At 43.1% G+C, this 22,418-nt stretch overlaps 2 protein-coding genes across 2 annotated transcripts in view; one reads left to right on the top strand and one right to left on the bottom strand.

The window, feature by feature from the left end:
• Positions 1 to 22,418, bottom strand: part of LOC310701103 (vomeronasal type-2 receptor 26-like) — a 255,322-nt gene that overhangs the window by 83,515 nt on the left and 149,389 nt on the right. The gene's annotated exons all lie outside the window — the stretch shown is intronic.
• On the top strand, positions 3,871 to 22,249 carry LOC310700968 (vomeronasal type-2 receptor 26-like; the record flags this gene model as incomplete). Its single annotated transcript, XM_083490925.1, has 6 exons — positions 3,871 to 4,108; positions 4,354 to 4,523; positions 5,091 to 5,157; positions 10,145 to 10,357; positions 19,276 to 19,402; positions 21,339 to 22,249. Exons 1-6 carry the CDS (start codon positions 3,962 to 3,964, stop codon positions 22,247 to 22,249), a joined length of 1,635 nt encoding a protein of 544 aa, XP_083347051.1. The 5' UTR covers positions 3,871 to 3,961.

The following is a 22,418-nucleotide window of genomic DNA, read 5'->3' on the forward strand; positions in this document are numbered from 1 at the left end:
GAGTTAATTTAGCCATGGAGTGCTTGAATGTTTTATCATGCTACTAATTTTTACTTCTCATTTACACACAATAAAGTATAAAGTCTATACATACAGTTGTACCTTGGTTTTCGAGCAGAATGCATTCCAGAAGTCCCTTCGACTTCTGAAATGTTCGGAAGCCAAGGAGTGGCTTCTGATTGGCTGCAGGAGTGTCCTGCAGCCAATCGGAAGCTGTGCTGGACATTCAGCTTCCAAGGCAAAGTTTGCAAACCGGAACACCTACTTCTGGGTTTTCGACGTTCGAGTTCCAAGTTGCTTGTGAACTAAGCAGTTCGAAAACCAAGGTACGACTGTATTCATGTAATATTGCTTTTTTGGAAGGGTATATTTTTCTTCAGTAATCTTCTGTCCACATTTGCTAATCTCCCCAGCCCACTGGATCATTGGAGAGTTTTGGCAGAAAGAGCCACACAAATAATTCATGGTTCATGGCAGAGCCAAGTCTTTCCCTTATCATTATGGAAATAATGGTGATTTGGCTCTCTAATTCTGCCAAAGCTCAAGGGATTTCTCTGAAGATCACATTTGGGACCAGAAACAGAAACAGCAGAATCAAGAATAACTGTACACAATTTTTTTGCATCCTGTCTGAAAATATATTGATTCTGCACGCTGTTGAAAGCTTAGACTGGGATTTGAGGCAGGCAGAGATGCTATCAGTTTGAAGCTTAATATCAACCGCATTGGATGAGAAGCCCTTAGCTGAACTCCATCTGTATTAACAAAGTTCCACTTGCAGCTTTGGTCTTGCAAGAGGGTTTCGGCAATTCTGAAGAGAAGAGCCACAAACAGGGTGGGTGACAGCAGCACGTATGCCCATCAAAATTTTGCTTCTGCTGCTGCTCAGTACAGCCTATGGGATGTTGAAGCAAAAATGCCCCTTGAATTTAGTGAGAGATAGATATGAGCCCTGGGACTATTATAGAGCAGGAGACCATCTCATCGGTGGGATTATCCCCACACTAAATGGATTATCCAAGCCAGGCTCTTTCTCCCAGGTTCCTTTTATCCACATAATACCGTAAGTAAATTATGTGGGGATGAGTTTAATGGTACTCAAGCTGTAATCTAATGCTTTAAGCCTCTTTAAAAGAGACAATGGGCATTTCACTGCATCAGCCCCTGCTAAATCCCAGTTTCTTCGAATATCTCCATTTTACAGTAGGGATGTGATTCTGGAATGGAATATGAACCCTCCAGCGCCATGCAATCAGCCTATTTTCACCAGCTGGTGAGGTTCAGTTCAGACAATAATCTATGACCCATAAGAATTGTATCCTGATGTATGTGTGTGAATCCCCTGAATACCTGTTTTATTTGATTTTATATTGTTGTTCTTTCAGATTTAAGCTGCATTTTAATTTTAATGGATCTTGCTTTCATTTATTTTATTTATCTACTTGCTAGGTTGGCAGGAGCAGGGACCGAGCAACGGGAGCTCACCCCGTCTCGGAGATTCGAACCGCCGTCCTCCTGATCGGCAAGTCCTAGGCTCTGTGGTTTAACCCACAGTGCCACCCGCATCCCTAACAAAACCCAATACATAGCCATATAAAGAGATTTCTCTGAATCTCGAGACTTTCCCCCCATCCCCTCCATGGGTTCTAATGTTGACGTTTTCAACTGCATATTATGCCATAGTCTGTCCATAGTATTTGTAACATTACAAGTGAGATTAAAATCCTGCTAATGTTTTCATCTGCTTACAGGGGTCTCCTAAATAGACTATAACCCCCCCATTCATTTTTGAAGTTTTCGTCTTCTTGGTCCCTGAGCTTTCCGGTCAGTTTTGCCATTTCGGCATAGTCTAACAGCTTGATCTGCCATTCCTCTCTGATAGGAACTTTGTCTCCTTTCCATCTCTGGGCTAATAGCATCCGTGCTGCTGTTGTCGCATACATGAAAAGTCTTTGGATCTTGCTTTTAAATTGTACACTGTGTACACCACTTAGAGGTTCTCACACACCTACACACATCTAAACACCCACACACACCCTGTCTATTAAAGGTTATTTTCCTCCTTGGATTGCAACCATTTAATAAGGGAAGGGAAAGTAACCTGCTACAGCCCAGTTTGACAGGGAAACACTTACTGGGGTCTCCCATGGCAACCGTTGTTTATATCACTGATTCTTTGAGCCCAACTCCTTAAAGGGAGTGAAAGGTGGGATATCAAATCCAAACTCTTCTTCTTCCTCTTCTTCTTCTTAAAAAGTGTTGATTTGCACGGCCTATTCCTTGCTGCTTCAAAGTCCAGGTGTCAATTGCCCTCTAAGTAGCTAAAGATTGAGCCACTCACCTCTCTGCTTAGTGGTAGCAAGAGCCCATGGGGTACCAGGCACTCACACAGGGTCTGTTGTCCTTTGGAAAATGGAGGCACAGCAGAGACTATCGTGGCTTTAAGAAAAATGGTTTATTCACATATTTACACCTTCAGTCTGCATGGAGAGAGTTCATGGTCCTTTCGAAAGGGGCTTCTACACCACCTTAGTCCTGGAGCCCAAAGCATCTCTGCTAGCCAACCTCTCCCAAAGATGGATCCCAGCCTTTCTTCCTCCTTCTTCCTCCCAGCAACCTTTCCCCCAAACTCCTCCTTCACACCCAGTTACCCTGGCAAACTCAAATCCCAAATCCCCAGTCTCTGTTCACACCTCAGGTAAAGTTCTCTTGCACTGCCAATGTCCCGCAGTAGCCCTCTATTGTTCCTTGAGGTTCCTAGCTCAGCCAGGCTGTTTTGCATAGACCAGCCCAGGAAGTCCTCTGCAGCTTGCATTCTCCCTTTGGTTTTTGGGCGGCAAGGGGGTTCCCCTTAAAACCTATAGCAATATAAAATGGTCAGGCAAAAACATTCCTCTTTAACCAAGGCTTTCGGCTGATTAACATTCTTATGACCTTTTAAAAAAAATTGTGGGAGGGGGGACTACTGGTTTGTTTTTGTTTTTAATAGGTATTTTGTGTTCTCATTTTGTATTTTCATGTTGTAAACTGCCCAGTGATCTTCAGGTGAAGGGTGGTATACAAAAAAACTAATAAATCAATTAATAACTAATAAAGAAACATTTCACTCAGGGTTGGCAATTGGGATTCTGATTCTGATCAAGCACGGGCGTTGTTCCTAAAATAAATTCAAGGTGCTTTCACTGTCTAGAAATCATACAATCATAGAATAGTAGTTGTAAATGCCCTTCGAATGGCAATTTCCCCAAGCCCACTCCCTTTCTGCAATGTACATCATGGCAGTGCAATGTAGTGGCTAGAGTTTTGGGATTTCGACTGAGGAGATGTACGTGCACATCAGCCCTCAGCCACGAAGTCTTTGGCTCTCCTGTGGCTTCTTTTACATCAAAGAGTTATTATCAGGGTCAAATGGTGGCATGAGGTATGGCACATATGTGCTGCCTTGAGCAAGTTGTTGTTGTTTAGTCGTTTAGTTGTGTCCGACTCTTCGTGACCCCATGGACCAGAGCACGCCAGGCACTCCTGTATGCCTCCCGCAGTTTGATCAGACTCATGTTTGTAGCTACGAGAACACTGTCCAACCATCTCGTTCTCTGTTGTCCCCTTGTCCTTGATCTTTCCCAACATCAGGGTCTTGAGCAAGAGGAGACTGCAAATGTGATGGGTCGCTTGGATGAATGGCCATCAGCAATTCCTGTGTTACAGGGGGTTGGCCTAGACTTTGGGGTCCCTGCCACCTCTACCATTTTCTGATTCTATGACTGTGACATATATTATTAAATGGAGGGTGAGTGTGAGATGTATGTTTTGTTGCAGAGAAGGATACACAATTTTACTCCACAATCTGGCCTTCCTGCTCGCCATCCACGAGATCAACCAGAATCCCAGGCTCTTACCCAACATCACCCTGGGCTACAATATATTTGAGAACTATGACAATACAAGAATCACATACGACGCCATGGTAGAGCTGCTTTACACCGGTCATGCAAGTATTCCAAACTACAGGTGTGGAAGGCAGAATAACCTGCTGGCTGTTTTAGATGGTGCAGACTCTGAAATCTCTCTCCATATTTCGAACATGTTGGGCATCTACAAAATCCCACAGGTGTGAATTGGGGAGCAGTCTAATTTCACTTTGCTTTAAAATGTTAAAGTTTGGCTGTCTGAGGGAGAAAGTTTCTGTTAGTAGCAACCTTCCTTCCTTCCTTCCTTCCTTCCTTCCTTCCTTCCTTCCTTCCTTCCTCCTGTCCATCTGGACTGACAGAATCCTATGTTATGGAGAGGAGACCTGTATTTCAGGAAATTCAAACAAAGCCAAGTCAAACACTTTTCTTTTCTGTTCCCATCCAGGTTAGTTATGGGTTTGTCTCCCATGACATCAATGATAAAACTCAGTTCCCTTTTTTCTACCGGATGCTCCCCAAAGATGACCACCAACACACAGGGATTGTCAAGTTGCTCCTGCATTTCGGGTGGACGTGGATCGGTCTCTTTGCTCCAGACAATGACAACGGAGAAAGGTTCGTGAGGTCCTTGACCCCTATGCTCACCTCGAATGGGATTTGTGCTGCCCTCTCATACAGAATCCCAGAAATGACTCGGTATTTAGTGAAAATTCAGGTTGATTCATTTCTGACATGGAGACAAGTCAATGTATTTGTTCACTATGCAGAGACTCGTTCTTTCTTCAGCGGAATATTCTTTATAAATGAATTATTAAGATTGTCGCTACAGTCCACTGAGGGGAAAGTCTGGATCACAACAGCTTTGTGGGACATCACCCCAACGTTCTCTAACTGGAGATTACATTTCCAGCACCGCCACTGTTTCTTTTCCTTCTTAATTCAGACAGAGGTTGCCCTAAAACATGACAATTTTGACTTCAGTCGCTTAGTTCCTTACTGGAAGGAAGTGTTTGATTGTTTCATTTCAAAGCACTTGTTTTCTGCGAAAGAACGTCTCAGATGTGAACAAAAGGGGGAATTGCCCCTGGATATCCTTGTGCAGAGTCTTTCTCCAGACAACTACAACATCTATAGCAGTGTGTATGTTGTGGCACATGCCTTAAATGCTGCTTACTCATCCAGATCCAAGCAGGTGGCAATGATGGGTGGAGGAGACGGGCGGAGGCTTCAGAGGCTACAGTCATGGCAGGTATTCCTTTTTCTATAACTGATAGTACTAATGAACTGTGCAAAAGTGTTCTATCATTATTTAGAACAGGCTTTGTGGAGATCCCACAACCACTCTCCACTTCTTTAATATTTATGTATTTTGGAAGGGTATCTCACCTTGGACAAAATGGACTGTTTCAAGAAGTGGCAGAGAGACATTTCTAGATTTGTCTGGCAGGGCAAGAAGCCCAGAATAAAATTTTAAATACTAACCGCTGTAAAGGAAAGAGGTGGATTTGCCCTGCCAGACCTTAAACTGTATTATTAATCAGCAGCATTTTGCTGGCTGAAAGAATGGCTGCTTCTTGAGAACTCAGACATTTTGGATTTAGAAGGCTTTAACAATGTTTTTGGGTGGCATGCATATCTGTGGTATGACAAGGTTAAAGCACACAAAGCATTTAAAAACCATATTGTCAGGAAAGCATTGTTCAATGTCTGGATAAGATATAAAGATTTACTTGAAAACAAAACCCCAAGGTGGTTATCACCGATGGAAGCCAAGGCTCAGAAGAAGCTCAATATGGAGCTTTTGGTTCCTCTTCATCCTGGAGAAGAGTGACTAGTGGGGTGCCACAGGGTTCTGTCTTGGGCCCGGTCTTATTCAACATCTTTATCAACAACTTGGATGATGGACTCAAGGGCATCCTGATCAAATTTGCAGATGACACCAAACTGGGAGGGGTGGCTAACACCCCAGAGGACAGGATCACACTTCAAAACGACCTTGACAGATTAGAGAACTGGGCCAAAACAAACAAGATGAACTTTAACAGGGAGAAATGTAAAGTATTGCACTTGGGCAAAAAAAACGAGAGGCACAAATACAAGATGGGTGACACCTGGCTTGAGAGCAGTACATGTGAAAAGGATTTAGGAGTCTTGGTTGACCACAAACTTGACATGAGCCAACACTGTGACGCGGCAGCTAAAAAAGCCAATGCAAATCTGGGCTGCATCAATAGGAGTATAGCATCTAGATCAAGAGAAGTAATAGTGTCACTGTATTCTGCTCTGGTCAGACCTCACCTGGAGTACTGTGTCCAGTTCTGGGCACCACAGGTCAAGAAGGACACTGACAAACTGGAACGTGTCCAGAGGAGGGCAACCAAAATGGTCAAAGGCCTGGAAACGATGCCTTATGAGGAACGGCTAAGGGAGCTGGGCATGTTTAGCCTGGAGAAGAGGAGGTTAAGGGGTGATATGATAGCCATGTTCAAATATATAAAAGGATGTCACATAGAGGAGGGAGAAAGGTTGTTTTCTGCTGCTCCAGAGAAGCGGACACGGAGCAATGGATCCAAACTACAAGAAAGAAGATTCCACCTAAACATTAGGAAGAACTTCCTGACAGTAAGAGCTGTTTGACAGTGGAATTTGCTGCCAAGGAGTGTGGTGGAGTCTCCTTCTTTGGAGGTCTTTAAGCAGAGGCTTGACAACCATATGTCAGGAGTGCTCTGATGGTGTTTCCTGCTTGGCAGGGGGTTGGACTTGATGGCCCTTGTGGTCTCTTCCAACTCTATGATTCTATGATTCTATGATTCTGGAGGCCAAATGGCCGAAATATTGGGAGATTTTGGAACAAGAAGGAGACAAATTGAAATTGCAGAGTTTTGAGAAACTAAAAGATAAAGTGCGAGACTGGCTTCATTACTATCAAATAAGGGAGGCTTACAATCTGGACAAAAAAATTGGCTTCCAGGTGGAAAAATCAAAATTGGAAACAGAACTGTTAGACCCCAAAACTAAGATACTATCAAGAATGTATAACTTGCTGTTGAAATGGAATACTCAGGATGAAACGGTTAAATCTGCTATGATTAAATGGGCACAAGATGTTGGACATAACATTATGTTTGCTGTCTGGGAACAGTTGTGGACCACAGGTATGAAATTCACGGCCTGTAATGCCTTAGGAGAGAATATTATGAAAATGATATACAGGTGGTACATGACCCCAGTCAAGCTTGCAAAAATCTACCATTTGCCCGATAATAAATGTGAGAAATGTAAAGATAATGAAGGCACATTTCTTCACCTTTGGTGGACATGCCCAAGGATTAAGGCTTTCTGGGAGATGATATATAATGAAATGAAAAAGGTATTTAAATATACCTTCTTGAAGAAACCAGAGGCCTTTCTCCTGGGCATGGTCGGCCAATTGGTGTTAAAGAAGGATAGAACTTTCTTTATGTACGCTACAACAGCAGCAAGAATACTCATTGCAAAGTATTGGAAGACACAAGATTTACCCACCCTGGAAGAATGGCAGATGAAAGTGATAGACTATATGGAATTGGCGGAAATGACTGGCAGAATCCGAGACCAGGGAGAAGAGTCGGTGGAAGAAGATTGGAAGAAATTTAAAGATTACCTACAGAAACATTGTAAAATTAATGAATGCTAAAATGATGTCGGAATGAAATGATATGTTAAGATAAAGAATTAAGATAAAAACAAAGAGGGAAAGGATTTGCTGAAATAACCATTCGAACTGGAATACAAAAAAGGGAGGTGTGAGGAGGTCAGGGAAACAAGTAAATGAAAGGCAAGACATGGAAAGATGGATTTATTTTTAATTGTTTTTATTTCCTCTGTATTTTGTATCTTTTGTTTTCTTTTTTCTACTTTTTTTTATTAGTTTTGTAATTTCTTTTGAAATTTTAATAAATATCATTTAAAAATAAAATAAAATGGAAGGGTATCTCACCAATCAGGGCTTGTTTGTTTTTTGTGGGTTGGGGGTGGCATTGCTACAGAAAAAGCAACAACCTTTTCTTATATTTCTAACCCATGGTGGAGGAACTTCTGAGGCGGCCAGATTTAACGTGTGTGTGTGTGTGTGTGTGTGTGTGTGTATTAAAGCGATGAAAGGGAAAGGGGGAAAAGAGGAAGAAGGACAGTGCAAGAGGTACAATAAGAAATATATAGTATGATACAGTAACTATAATCAATTACATTTCGTGGAATCTTAGAGTTGGAAGGGATCCAAGGGCTATCCAATCTAACCCCTTGCAATGCAGGAATAATTTCCATACTTTGTTTTATAGATATATGAAAAACATATGAAGCTGGGATACAACACCAGACTTTCGAAAAAGAAACTGCATTTGCTGTTATGGAACATATATTAAGGTTTACAGTGGTACCTCAGGTTACGTACTTAATTCGTTCCGGAGGTCCGCTCTTAACCTGAAACTGTTCTTAACCTGAAGAACCACTTTAGCTAATGGGGCCTCCTGCTGCCACTGCACAATTTCTGTTCTCATCCTGAAGGAAAGTTCTTAACTCGAGGTACTATTTCTGGGTTAGCGGAGTCTGTAACCTGAAGCGTATGTAACCCGAGGTACCATTGCATTTGATTTTTTTGCTGTATGCAGGGGTGTAAAGGGGAAGCTGATGAATGATAATATCAGTAAATACTGGGGGAGTCATCTAGAGACTAATTAAGATTATGAGTAGGAACAGGTGAAACATCATGGACATACAGGTGAAAGTTCATTTATTTCAGTAATTCAACTTAAAAGGTGAAACTAATATATGAGATAGACTCATAACATGCAAAGCGAGATATGTCAAAGCTTTATTTGTTATAATTGTGATGATTGGCTCCCCAAATCTCTTTTCTGATGAGAGCAGCTTTTGCATCTCATTTGGAAACCAAGGACCCAGAGTCTGGAGGAAGAATGGAGAGGCACACAATGCCAGATGCTTGAAGTCCAATGTGACGTTTCCACAGTCTGTGTGGATTTGGGGAGCCTTGTCATCAGCTGGTGTTGGTCCACTGTGCTTCATTAAGTCCAGGGTCAACACAGCCATCTACCATGAGATTTTGGAGCACTTCATGCTTCCTTCCACAGACGAGCTTTATGGGGATGCTGACTTAATTTTCCAGCAGGACTTTGGCACCTGCCCACACTGCTAAAAGTACCAAAACCTGGTTCAATGCTCATGGGATTACTGTGTTTGATTGGCCAGCAAACTCACCTGACCTGAACCTCATAGAGAATCTATGAGACATTGCCAAGAGAAAGATGAGAGACATGAGACTGAGCAATGCAGAAGAGCTGAAGGCTGCTATAGAAGCATCCTGGTCTTCCATAACACCTCAGCAGTGCCACAGGCTGATAGCATCCATGCCACGCCGCATTGAGTCAGTAATTGATGCAAAAGGGGCCCAAACCAAGTACTGAGTACATATGCATGCTTCTACTTCTCAGAGGTCCAATATTGCTCTATTTGCAGTCCTTGTTTTTCTGATTTCGTTTAATATTCTAATTTTCTAAGATTGCTAATTTGGGATTTTCATCAGCTGTATGCCATGATCAACACAATTATAACAAATAAAGCTTTGACATATCTCGCTTTGCATGTCATGAGTCTATCTCATATATTAGTTTCACATTGTAAGTTGAATTACTGAAATAAATGAACTTTTCCATGATATTCTAATTTTCCGAGTTTCACCTGTATCTTATAAGGAGAGCAGGAAGCTAGTTTTGGAATTAAATTACATTGTATTAAATTGAAGCAATCTGGCAAGATTTGTAGTCATTTGGAAAATTGATAAAAAATAAGAAGTGGAAATTGTGGCAAGAATCACAGGGTAACAGTGGGGGAATCCCTCAGGTGCCTTCCAACCAGCAGGTGCTTTCCCCACCAAGCCCAGAAAGCAAGCAAGTGAACGGGAGAGAAAGAGAAGAGAGGGGAAGGGGCTGTCCATTCAAGCAGCAGGAGGAGTGGAGTGAGCTTTTGAGGCAGAATTGGTATATCTGGTGATCCAGTGCTGAAAAGCCTCCATGGCCGCCTACCCAGAGTCAGAAGCTTGATCTCTAGAACCATTGTGCAAAATTTGCTTACAACCAGAGCAACAAAACATAATTTCTCATAAAAGAATTTCACGTTTTGTCCCATCCCCAAACGGGAAGCACTGAAGCGATGCTCTTTTTATCCATGTGTCGTTCTAGTTCCACTCATTTCTGAGGAACTTTGGATCTTACAACACCTCCATGGATGGGGATGGGGAGTTTGCAGCCAACTTTGATATTTTTACCAGGGTGGTGTGGCCCAACACTTCTGTGGCTTCTGTGAAAATTGGGAGTCTCAAGCAGCAAGCACCTCCAGACAAAAGGTTGAGCATTGACGAAGATGCCATTGTGTGGCTTGCACAGCTTGTTCAGGTGAGGAAAACCAAGGGTTAAGAATCCCAGTTATTCAGTGCCTTCAGAACATTGTTGTTGTTTAGTTGTTTAGTCGTGTCCGACTCTTCGTGACCCCCTGGACCAGAGCACGCCAGGCACTCCTGTCTTCCACTGCCTCCCACAGTTTGGTCACACTCATGCTGGTAGCTTCGAGAACACCGTCCAACCATCTCGTCCTCTGTCGTCCCCTTCTCCTTGTGCCCTCCATCTTTCCCAACATCAGGGTCTCTTCCAGGGAGTTTTCTCTTCTCATGAGGTGGCCAAAGTATTGGAGCCTCAGCTTCACGATCTGTCCTTTCAGTGAGCACTCAGGGCTGATTTCCTTCAGAATGGAGAGGTTTGATCTTCTTGCAGTCCATGGGACTCTCAAGAGTCTTCTCCAGCACCATAATTCAAAAGCACTTCAGAACACTAGGTGGGGGTTATTTGCAGAAACACCCGGTGAGCCCCTCACCCTACTGCAATAAATATTAAGGCTCTTCTCATCCTAAGGCATTTCATAGAATCATACTATTGCACAGCTGGAAGGGATCCTAAGGGTCATCTAGTCCAACTCTCTGCAATGCAAGAATCTCAGCTAAAGCATCCATGACAGATGGCCACCGAACTTCTGCTTTAAAACTGCCAGGGAAAGAGTCCACAACCTCCCAAGGGAGACCAGAAAGTTCTTTCTGATGTTTAATTGGAATCTCCTTCCTTGTAACTTGAAGGCATTGGTTCCGGTCCTACCCTCCAGAGCAGGAGAAAACAAGCTTGCTCCATCTTCCATGTGGCAGTGAAGCTTTGCATCCATCTCATCTGCTTAATTTGCCCCCAGATTGGACTAGATATCAGTTTAGAGAATACATTTACAACAGATCAATGATAGGTGGTTTCACATCCTGAGAAAATAATGGGTCTCTCGTCTAATCTACAAGGACCCTTTTCTGTGGGGCAGAAAATTCAGTTTATTCAGTTTTCTAGTAAAATGAGGAGTGATTGTGTATTTTCTTTGCCTGTTACTCAGTTCTGTGGCTTATTGACCCATCCCTAACACTTTTTATTTGATATTCCTTCATTTTATGGTTAGACACTTCCACATTCAAGGTGCAGCAAAAGCTGCTCTTCTGGATACGTCAAAGTGATTCAAGAAGGAAAGCCGCTTTGCTGCTATGCTTGTGCTCAATGTCCCAATGGGACCATCTCCACCCAGGAAGGTAAGGCATTCCAAAGGGAAAGGAAGCCCTTTCAGAACAAGATATGTCCCACCAACTAGAAGACAAACACAACCCCCTGTGTTGCAAAATGTAACAATCAATGCAAATGCAACACACTGGCTAATAACTGGTAGTGGATATATAATTAATTACAATGTCACTCAAAATATGCTAATACGCCACTACAAAATAATGTCTCTATCATACAGTACATCTCACAAAATATACAAGTGACTTTAAGCTGTTGTATATATAAGAGTCAAATGAGGAGTCAAACAGGTCATTGAATAGTGAGGAACGCCAATCTGTCTCTCAAAGGAAGACGTCCTATGGAAGTCTCAAAGGAAGACGTCTCTCAGAAGTCTAAAAAGGAATTCTGAAGATGACAGTGTATCCGGAACAGTTCACTGTTTCGGAATAAAGTTCATCAGCTGGAAATGGACTAGAAGGCATTGCTAGCAATGAATGACAACAAAACTGAGCAACCTGCACGGATGTAAAACAGTAAAACAAAATATATAAAGAGGTACTGTACATACCGAATAATTATCAGTGAGATAGTCATCCTAGTCTTGATTACCACCAACTAGAAGAGGCTGACCCAAAAGGGTAGACAGAGTGATAACTGGAGTCTCAATAGCATGATTTAGGACATTCTAGGTCTCTGGTATAAGCTGCCACCCAATATATTATGGCATCTTGAAGAATCGAGACTAATAGAAAGACCTGTATGATACATGGAACAAAAATCATAGGACAATGAAGCAACTCTTTATCATTGCAGATGCAGACCATTGCAAGAAATGTCCAGAAGATGAGCATCCAAGCAAGAACCATGATCAGTGTGTCCCCAAGATTATCAGCTTCCTAGCCTATGAAGACAAGTTGGGGATCCTCTTGGTTTCCATTGCCCTCCTCTTATTTTTAATCACAAGCTTTGTGTTAGGAATCTTCATTAGATTCCAGGAAACTCCCATTGTCAAAGCCAACAATCGGGACCTCTCCTACATCCTCCTCATCTCTCTCTTTCTCTCCTTTTTGTCCTCCTTCCTCTTCATTGGCCGGCCAAGGAAATTGACCTGCCTTCTCCGACAAACAGCCTTCACCATCATCTTCTCAGTTGCTGTGTCTTCTGTACTGGCTAAAACCATCACTGTGGTGCTGGCCTTCATGGCCACAAAACCCGGGAACAAGGTGAGGAGATGGCTGGGGAAGAGTCTGGCCAACTCCATTATCATTTCCTCTTCTGGTGTTCAAGTTATCATCTGCAGCTCCTGGCTGGGGGTGTCTCCCCCATTCCCAGATTCTGACATGCAGTCTCAGCCTGGAGAGATCATCCTGCAATGCAATGAAGGGTCTGTTGCCATGTTTTATGGTGCTCTTGGCTACATGGGCTGCTTGGCTGCTATCTGCTTCACAGTGGCTTTCCTAGCCAGGAAGCTACCTGGGGCCTTCAATGAAGCCAAGCTGATTACCTTCAGCATGCTGGTCTTCTGCAGTGTTTGGGTGTCCTTTGTTCCCACTTACCTGAGCACAAAGGGGAAATACATGGTAGCCGTGCAGGTCTTCTCTATGTTGGCCTCCAGTGCTGGTCTCCTGGGCTGTATCTTCATCCCAAAGTGCTACATCATCATATTCAGGCCTGATCTGAATACAAAGGAGCATCTGACGACAAAAACTAAAGATGCCATCTGACTTAATATATTATTTTATAGCTGAACTGAAGTGCAGCAGCAATGGAACTGCAGTACTTCTCATTTAAATGTAGCTTCACACATGGTAAATCCCATTTATTTATTTAATTTTATAAAATTTATGCTCCACTTCGTTGTAGGGAAAAACCTCCAAAGCAGTTTCCAAAAGGATAAAACAACAAATTTATCCTTTTATTTAATAAATGGCAAAACCACTATAGAATAAACTAAGACAAATTAAAACTCTTACAAGTTTTATAAACATCTGAGTAGGCCTGTCTAAATAAGAATGTTGGCAAGAATAAAAATCAATGCATAATAACTCATCACTAGTCACAGACCTTTTGTACTTAATGTTTTAGAAGTGCTTGTTTATTGCCTTGTCATCCATCAAACTAGCCATTGGCAGCTGCTGGTCTTTACTTCTTGGCATCACGGTTGTTTCTGTACAGGGCAGGCTCACCGAGTTGGGTCTAACGGGGGGGGGGGGGCGTTGCACTGAAAGAAAGAAGCAACCAACAATTCTCAAGCCTCTTACATGTGCATCACAAGATACTCCCAGTGGCAGCAGCTATTGGTCTGTCTCTCAACTCCCCTCCTAATTCACCTCTTATCAGATGTTCAGTTTGGCCATCTGGGTGCAAGGCCTGCCTGGGAGCTGAGTGGCAAATGCCAAAGGGGAGCCTTTCCACCATGCAGGCCTGGCAGCACCTCTCTTTGGTGCATGGTGTTGCTCAGGGACCAGGGGCGGTGGTGACAGCTGCCCAGAGGACTCCCAAGGAGACGAGGGGGGAGGCTGAAAGAGCACTCCAGAAGGGAGGGTGCTCCAAAAGGGGCGAGAGGCTGCCAGCTCTGCAGGTGAGGGATGACATAAGTGGGCTTTTGAGCAGCCGCAGAAAGAATGGAGTTGGTCAAGGGAGCTGTGGACTCAAAAAGATTGAAAACCTCTGGTGTACCCAATTAGAAGTGAACTTGAGGGGTTCATGAGTTGTCCACTTGCTTAGGTATCCAATTATATTGCTTGGAAAGATCGGGCATGAGATAATCATATACAGTGGTACCTCGGGTCAAGAACTTAATTCATTCCGGAAGTCCGTTCTTATCCTGAAACTGTTCTTAAACTGAGGTACCACTTTAGCTAATGGGGCCTCCCGCTGCCGCTGCACGATTTCTTTTCTCATCCTGAAGCAAAGTTCTTAACCCAAGGTACTATTTCTGGGTTAGCGGAGTCTGTAACCTGAAGCATATGTAACCTGAAGCATCTGTAACCCAAGGTACCACTGTATAGAAACAGTTATAAAAGTGCCTTGAAGCGCATACAAGTTGCCCAGCTTTTGGAGATATCCTCTGGGCCACTCCTGGTGCAGCTTGCATAAAATGGAATCCTTACCACACACTGTTTATCTTCTTTTCGCTTGAAGAACCGTAGGAACTAAGACCCCCTTTGTAGGGTAACAATACGCAGGTGAGGTAACAAGTTTTAGTGAGCAGGAAGAGTCGGAGGCAGAGGACAGTTCAGACTCTGAGGTAGAAAGTGAGGTTGGAGACGTGTGGAACTAGGAGACAGAGGGGTAGGCTGCTTCAAAAGCCATGGAGTCTCCTCTTCCCTCTGGCTGCACCCAGCTTCTCTCTCGCTTGGTCTCCAAGGAGATGCAGAGAAATGAAGCAGGCTGAACAGAAATCAGTTGTGCAAAGGTGCAGATTGAAACTGCTTGGGATAGACCCTGGAGAGGAGTAGCATTAGTGGGCAGTGGGATGGTGGGGGCCTTCAGTCCTTACAAGTACCCCATCAGGGCAAAAGCTGCAGAGAAGGGTTACTGGGATCACTAGGCCAAACTGCTTCTGTTTCACTTGGAATAAAGTGTTAAATTTACTGACTTCTCTGTTGTTTTAATTGCTGACCTACACCTCACCCAAGCCCTGAAATAGCTGGACTTTGGGGAAGGGGTTGTCTGTATCATGAAAAGCTTTTCAAAAAATCTTAACGGGCACAAAAGCGCCTCCTCTCCCACCCAGTGATACTGATGTAAAATAGAATGTCCCTTATAAAGCCTTATAGGTCAAAGCCAGCATTTTGAATTAGGACAGGAAATGATTGAAGAAAGCAGAGTCATTTGTCACAAGGAAAACACGTGATGGATAATTTAGCAATTTGCAAACATGGACCCCAGTAATGTTCAGCCATTTCAGGTGGTTCCTGGGGATAGAAAATGTGAGATCTAGGGTAATGACTATTTCTTTCGGGGGGGGGGGGGACAGATAAAATGCAACCAAAAGATATTTCAGAATTAGATTTAAAGGATGTTTATCTATTTCTGAGTAAAACAGTTCTGGCCAGCCCAAATCACATCTCCTCACCTACAGGACACTAAATATAGTTCCAGATTAGGTACTCAAAGCACATGGAAGCTACAGCTGGAATTGCAGTCGACTTTCCACACTTGGGAGGGATCCATTTTCCCTATGAATACTGCTATCTTCCATCTTCCCTAATAATTGTCACATACACATATGATCAGGGAAGGGTAAGGTACATTTCATGAGTGTAGTCATTATTGCTGATCAGTTACATATGTGCTTTAGTGCATTACTAAAGAGTGATTACCTAAACAATGTCTTTTTTATTTTTATTTTTTAATACGTCAGGTTACACTTTTAGAGTAGATTATCTGAGATTCAGTACCAGGAAAATAGGTCTCAGGAGCCAGGCTGCCATGTTGATAACACAACACACAAGTGTGAAGATTTATTGCAATACAAGCACTCAGGCTCGGACACCTATCCACACATCGGTGACTTATGAATCAGTTGACCCTTCTGGGGAGTGATTCCGGGTACGGCAGAATATCCGGAACATATGCCCTTTCTGTTTCTGGCTTTGTTTTCTGTTTAAGAACTTTCCCATACGTCTGCTCCTTGGATGAATTAACTCTCCTTCCGGAACGGCTTCCCCCATACTGGTAGAATGAATCTCCCTGGTCTGACACTGCTCCTCGAGACTAAGGCGAGAATGGTTCTCTCAGGGACTGACAAGGCAACTCTCTTTCTGCAGCAAAAGGCAACCCTTTCCTTTATGCCTAAGCAGGATGGCAATTTAAAATAACATTTTCCAGCTGGAAACTACCACTGGCAACTTTCCCGCAACACCCACCATCAGTGCAAGCTGATTTACGAAGCCTCCAAGGCAAAATCTATTCTATGCTTACATGAGTACAGTGTAACCTGGAAACTCCATTTGACTCCAGGGATATTTTCTTTAGTTCCCAGCACTAACCCCACTGCATCCCCAACACACACACACAAATACAAGGGAAAAGTTGACAGCTATGAGTCAAGGCAAGGGCACATGAAGTCCTTGAAGCTTCCTGGTGGTTTCCTCTACTTAAATCCTTGTTTCATTCAAGGGCTTGACTGCATATCACCAGTCAAAGCAAAATTTACATTTATTGACTTATATTGCAATATTCAGACGTCCCAATGAGCTCATGGAGCTTACACCAAGGTATTTCAATTTATTTATATATTGCATTAGCCGTGTGGCCATAGCATGATATACATTAAAATAACAACATAAAATGGGGGTGGGGAGGTAAAGGTAGGTATCGTCCTGGGCGATTACTTAGAGAAAGAAAAAACAAACAAACAAACAAACAAAAAATGCTGAGGCTGGAGGAGGACCGTTAAAGGGTCCTTCAGCTCCTCAGATTTGTCCTAACTCGATTGTTCTTGTACAATAAGGCTACTTGGAGTTTCGTTCGATTGTGCGGCGTGTCGACTGCAGCTGTGGTGTTAAGGAAGAAGTTAGTGCCGCTTTCCTCTTCATCACACTAAGCAGGAAGTTAGCTGTCATCTCGGTAATCCAACAATCAGAATTCTGCAAAAAGAGGGACACTATCCAAGGCTGGATTGGGAGATGGAACTTATTCACGAGGGGAGTTAAAAACCGAGATCTTTCATCTGTCCAGTTGGGACAGAAGAGCATTACATGTTCCATAGTCTCCAGGGCCGTGTCATTACAGGTGCATGTTCTATTTGCGATGGGAACTCTGGAATAACGACCCGAGAGAACTGCTGTAGGAAAACAATTGAGACGGGCACAGGTAAAGGCCCTTCGCTTAGCCTCCGAAGAAATTGTGAAGCAGTATAGAGGGATCCCTTCAGGGGGTGGAATAGCTAGGGCTAGGGCTAGGCCTGAACACGGTCCTCTTGCATAGGAAGCTGTGTTAGAGAAGTCAAGTTGCTGTAGTTTCTTTTTAATTAGAGGTAGCGCCGCCGGGCTGATACACTCTAAGTTAAGAACAGTTTTACAATTCAGATTGAGAAGAGAGCGGAATTTGAGGTTAATTGTAGTTTTCCAAGGGGAGTTATGAATATCTCTTAGGATCAGATTGGAAAAACCACCTCGAATTCGGGCATCCGATGCTAATAGGTGGAGGCTGTAGGAAATGGCTCGACTCCATGCTTGTTTAACAATTGAGGGCTGGGCGAACTCGAGTCGTAGGGCTGCACCTGAGACACATCTCGGGATGCCGGAAAGAGATCTCAGAAACATATGAAGTGGGCGATCCAAGTTGCCTGATATTGCTGTAGTCCATACTTCGCATCCATATAATAATTTAGGGACAACTTTGGCATTAAATATTTGAATTGCTGCTGGAAGGTGTTTGCCACCCTTCTGGTGGTAAAATCGGACAATGGCATTAGAGGTCGTGGTTGCAGCGAGAAAGGCAGATTGTAGATGGGTGGACCAGGAGAGATTATAAGTGAATATTAGGCTTAGATATTTAAAGGCTTTTACCTTTTCTAAATAGCCACCTGTGATCTTAAGCGGCTCCAACTTGAGTTTGCCTGGCTTGCTCTGATCCATGGGGTCACGAAGAGTCGGACATGACTAAATGACTAAACAACAAGAAAAACATATTAAAGATAATAGTTTTATAACTTTTAAACCTGTTATCTGTTTTTGTTTTTAGCTTTCTGTAGTAGAATCTATGATAGAATCAAACCATACATAAGCAAATCTACCGAAATACAGATAGTAAAAGCAGCATAGTACTGTTAGATAAAGCAGTCCATTCCCCGAAGCTTGTTAAATTTAAACAGCCTTCACCTGCTAATGGAAGGACAAGAAGGAGGGAGCTGGTCTAGCTTCTCTAGGAAGAGCATTCCAAAGTCTTGGGAAGGCACTGCCCCTCATTCCCACCAAGTGTGCATTTAGGAAGGCAACACCCCCCCCCCCTACAAAATGCCTTTATAAGCCATCTTGGGGCTGGAAAGTACATTAACAATATGCAATGTATATCATATTAATCCACCCACCCGCAAATTCTTATTCCACAGCTTTAATGCAAATTTGCATTATCTCATTGGCATTCTGGCATCCGACTTGCAGAAGTCATCCTATAAATTTCCCGGCTCATGCCCTGCCAATAAATCTACGGATGATGGGCGGTATATAAATTCAATAAATAAGTAAATAAAATCTTCCACATGTTTTCTCTTCTTAACAATGTGTATTCTTCAAACTTCTGTTGTCCCCTTTGTCCTCTGATCTGCCATTTTGGAGCAAAATCATTTACAATCACACAGTTGTGCATCAAAAGAATCATAGACTCATAGAACTGTAGAGTTGGAAGGAATCAATGGGTCATCTAATCCAAGAATGCAAGAATCCATGGCAGATGGCCACCCAACCTTTGCTTTAAAACATTCAAGGAAGGAGAGTCCACAACCTCCAAAGGGAGACCATTCTGCTGTCAAACAGCTCTTCCTGTCAGAAAGTTATTCCGTATGTGTAGTCGGAATCACCTTTCTTGTAGCTTGAAGCTACTGGGTCAAGTCCTACCCTCCAGAGCAGGAGAAAACAATCTTGTTCCCTCTTCCATGGGACAGAACTTATCTAAGAAGTGTGGATGGGATGGGACTCAATTAGATTGTCTTCAAAGCCCATGATTCACTTCAAGACCTCTAATACTTTTTTCTGGATACATCTTGTCTTAATGCTTAGACCATACCTCGCTCCAGGTGTACGGAGAGCTGTCACCCTGGTTACGCCAAGGTGGTTCAAGAAGGAGAACCGGTTTGCTGCTATGCTTGTGCTCTGTGTGCAGAAGGGACCATATCCACTCAGGAAGGTGCGTGACTCAAGGGGAGAAGGCATTCCTTGGGGAAACAGAGATAAGCCAAAGATTCGCTCAGCAGAAATTTTCTGTGAAGATCCTAAATATGTTTTTGAAATGTGAAACCATTCTTGGCTACTGTGATGCTAAGTTCCAAAATGCAGGATTTATCAAACTGCAGGCCAGGAGGTGGCACCAGTGGGCCTTAGCCTGATTTCAGGCGGGATTCTGCACAATAGCCTCCCACTGGCTGTGTCATGGCCTTTTGGCTGGATCAACACAAAACACCAGGAGCTACGTGCAGGCACAGTGCATAGGTCCACTTAGGCTAGGAATTGCTTGAAAATGGTGGAGCAAGGACAGTCAGTCCTCATTCAGCCCCCACTTAACCGTCTTCTTGTGTTGCCACCTCAGAAGGATGGTGGAACAGACAACAGGAGAATTTTTAAAAATGATAATAATAATAATGCTTTATTAACAAAAGACCATACATTTATGTCATTTGTTACAAGGGAAATAAAGTTAACAACAACAACAACAACAACAACAACAACAACAACAACAACAAAAACTCATACACTCTAACAATAAATCTTCTTAGTGTACATTTAACTTCCCATCATCTCCATACTTCATTTAATATTTACTAACTTATTGCATAAACATAACCATTCATTTTATAATAAAGTATTATTTCTCCTATGTCCTTATTTCTTGCTTAGAAAAGCAACAGAGGTTATTCAAATGCTACGACAATAGGAGAATTAGTTGGCTCTGACTCCACCTCCTTCTACCAGATTTTTTTCAATGAATCCGGGGACACTTTTCAACTTCAATGGATTTTGTATGGGGACCGATTTATAAATCTGGGGACTGTCTCCAGGAAACCTTATTTTGGTCTCCCTACCTTCTGCAAACCCTCCAACATTTCTCTGATGAAAATAGGGATGTCTTATTCCATCATCATCATCATCATCATCATCACCACATCATCACCATTATTATTTATACCCCATCTATATGACTGGGTTGTCCCAGCCCCTCTGGGCAGCTTCCAACATACAGTATATGAAAACATAATTAAACATTAAACATTTAAAAACTTTTCTACACAGGGTCGCCTTCTAAAGTTTGCATAGTTACTTATCTTCTTGGTTTGGGGGTCACGTAACTCCATACCTTCCAACATTTCTCCAGTCAAAATAGGGACATCTTAAGGAAAAGCGGAACATTCTGGATCAAATCAGAAACCTGGATGGCTTCTGTAAATTCAAGACTGTCCCTGAAAAATAGGGACACTTGGAGGGAAGGAAAGAACAGAAAGGGGATGGAGTGGCCATCACATTTGAAGCACATTCTTTCCCCCCAAGAATTCTGGGCTCTGTAGTTTATCCCTCTCAGAGTTACAATTCCCAGGAACTCTTAACAAACTACAATGCCCAGAATTCTTCGAGGGGAAGAATGTGTTCTGAATGTGCTCTAAAGATGCAGTGTATACACAGCCCAAGTGTGAAGGAGGAGGAAAGTGAGAAGGACAGTTGATGGGAATGACCTTTCACACACACACTCCTAGCTCCACATCCCAGATTGTTGGACCTCTGCAATTTCCTGCACCCTGAGGACAGAAAGTCTTGGAACCCCTGCTGTGACTAATGATGTAAACTGAAGTGAAAGAAATGGCCTTGAGAGGTCATTGGTCATCTAGAAGGCCAAGCAGGGAAAGTGTCTGATGGGTGCTGTCCATATTATCCACCCTTTCTGTGGTTGTAACAACACTTTGCTTTGCGTATGATTAGGACAGACTAATTTGTAAAAAGATAGGCCTGGATCCACTCAGCTTATTTTGGAATATAAACTTTGTCTCTGAAATATATATTTTATGGAATGCAATAGAGTATTCTGGTTATTAGCTTTATTTTAGGATAACAGAAGCCTCTCCCTTTCCTTTCAGATGCAGAGAAGTGTACCAGATGTCCTGAAGACCAACATCCAAACAAAGACCAAGATCACTGCATCCCAAAGATTATCACCTTTCTTTCATATAAAGAATATTTGGGAATCCTTTTGGCTTCTTCTTCCCTTTTCTTGTCATTTACTACAGGTATGCTGTTAGGAATCTTCATTAAATACAAGGAGACACCCATAGTCAAAGCCAACAACCGGGACCTCTCCTTCATCCTCCTCATCTCCCTTCTGCTTTCCTTTTTGTCCTCCTTCCTGTTCATTGCTCGGCCAAGAAAAGCGACCTGCTTTCTCAGACAAACGGCCTTCAGCATCATCTTCTCTCTTGCAGTCTCTTCTGTGCTGGCCAAAACCATCACTGTGGTGCTGGCCTTCCTGGCCACAAAGCCAGGCAACAGGGTGAGGAGATGGCTGGGAAAGAGTCTGGCCAACTCCATTGTCATTTCCTGTTCCAGTGTCCAAGTTCTCCTCTGCACCATCTGGTTGGGAATCTCACCCCCATTCCCAGACTTTGACATGAGGTCCCAACCTGGGCAGATCATCCTGCAATGCAATGAAGGGTCTGTTGCCATGTTTTATGGTTCCCTTGGCTACATGGGCTTCCTGGCTGCCATCTGTTTCACAGTGGCTTTCCTAGCCAGGAAGCTTCCAGGATCCTTCAATGAAGCCAAGCTGATCACCTTCAGCATGCTGGTCTTCTGCAGTGTTTGGGTGTCCTTTGTGCCCACCTACCTGAGCACCAAGGGGAAATACATGGTAGCCGTGCAGGTCTTCTCTATTTTGGCCTCCAGTGCTGGGCTTCTGGGCTGCATCTTCCTTCCCAAGTGCTACATTATTGTGCTGAGACCTGATCTGAATACAAAGGAGCACCTGATGATCAAAACTAAGGATAGCATTTGATTCTTAGTACTAGGGATGCAACCAAAGTCTCTCTGGACCATATTTTGTCTTGGAACCACAAGTTCTGTGAGGATTAAAGAAAAAATCTAGAATGGGTCTTATGTCTGTCTGTCTCTAGTCAGCAGATTCTTAAACACAGATAGGGGAGCGGAACCACTGGAATAAGTAT

The sequence above is a fragment of the Podarcis liolepis genome, assembly GCF_965112155.1.
Source record: "Podarcis liolepis genome assembly, chromosome: 2".
In the NCBI taxonomy this organism is placed as follows: domain Eukaryota; kingdom Metazoa; phylum Chordata; class Lepidosauria; order Squamata; family Lacertidae; genus Podarcis; species Podarcis liolepis.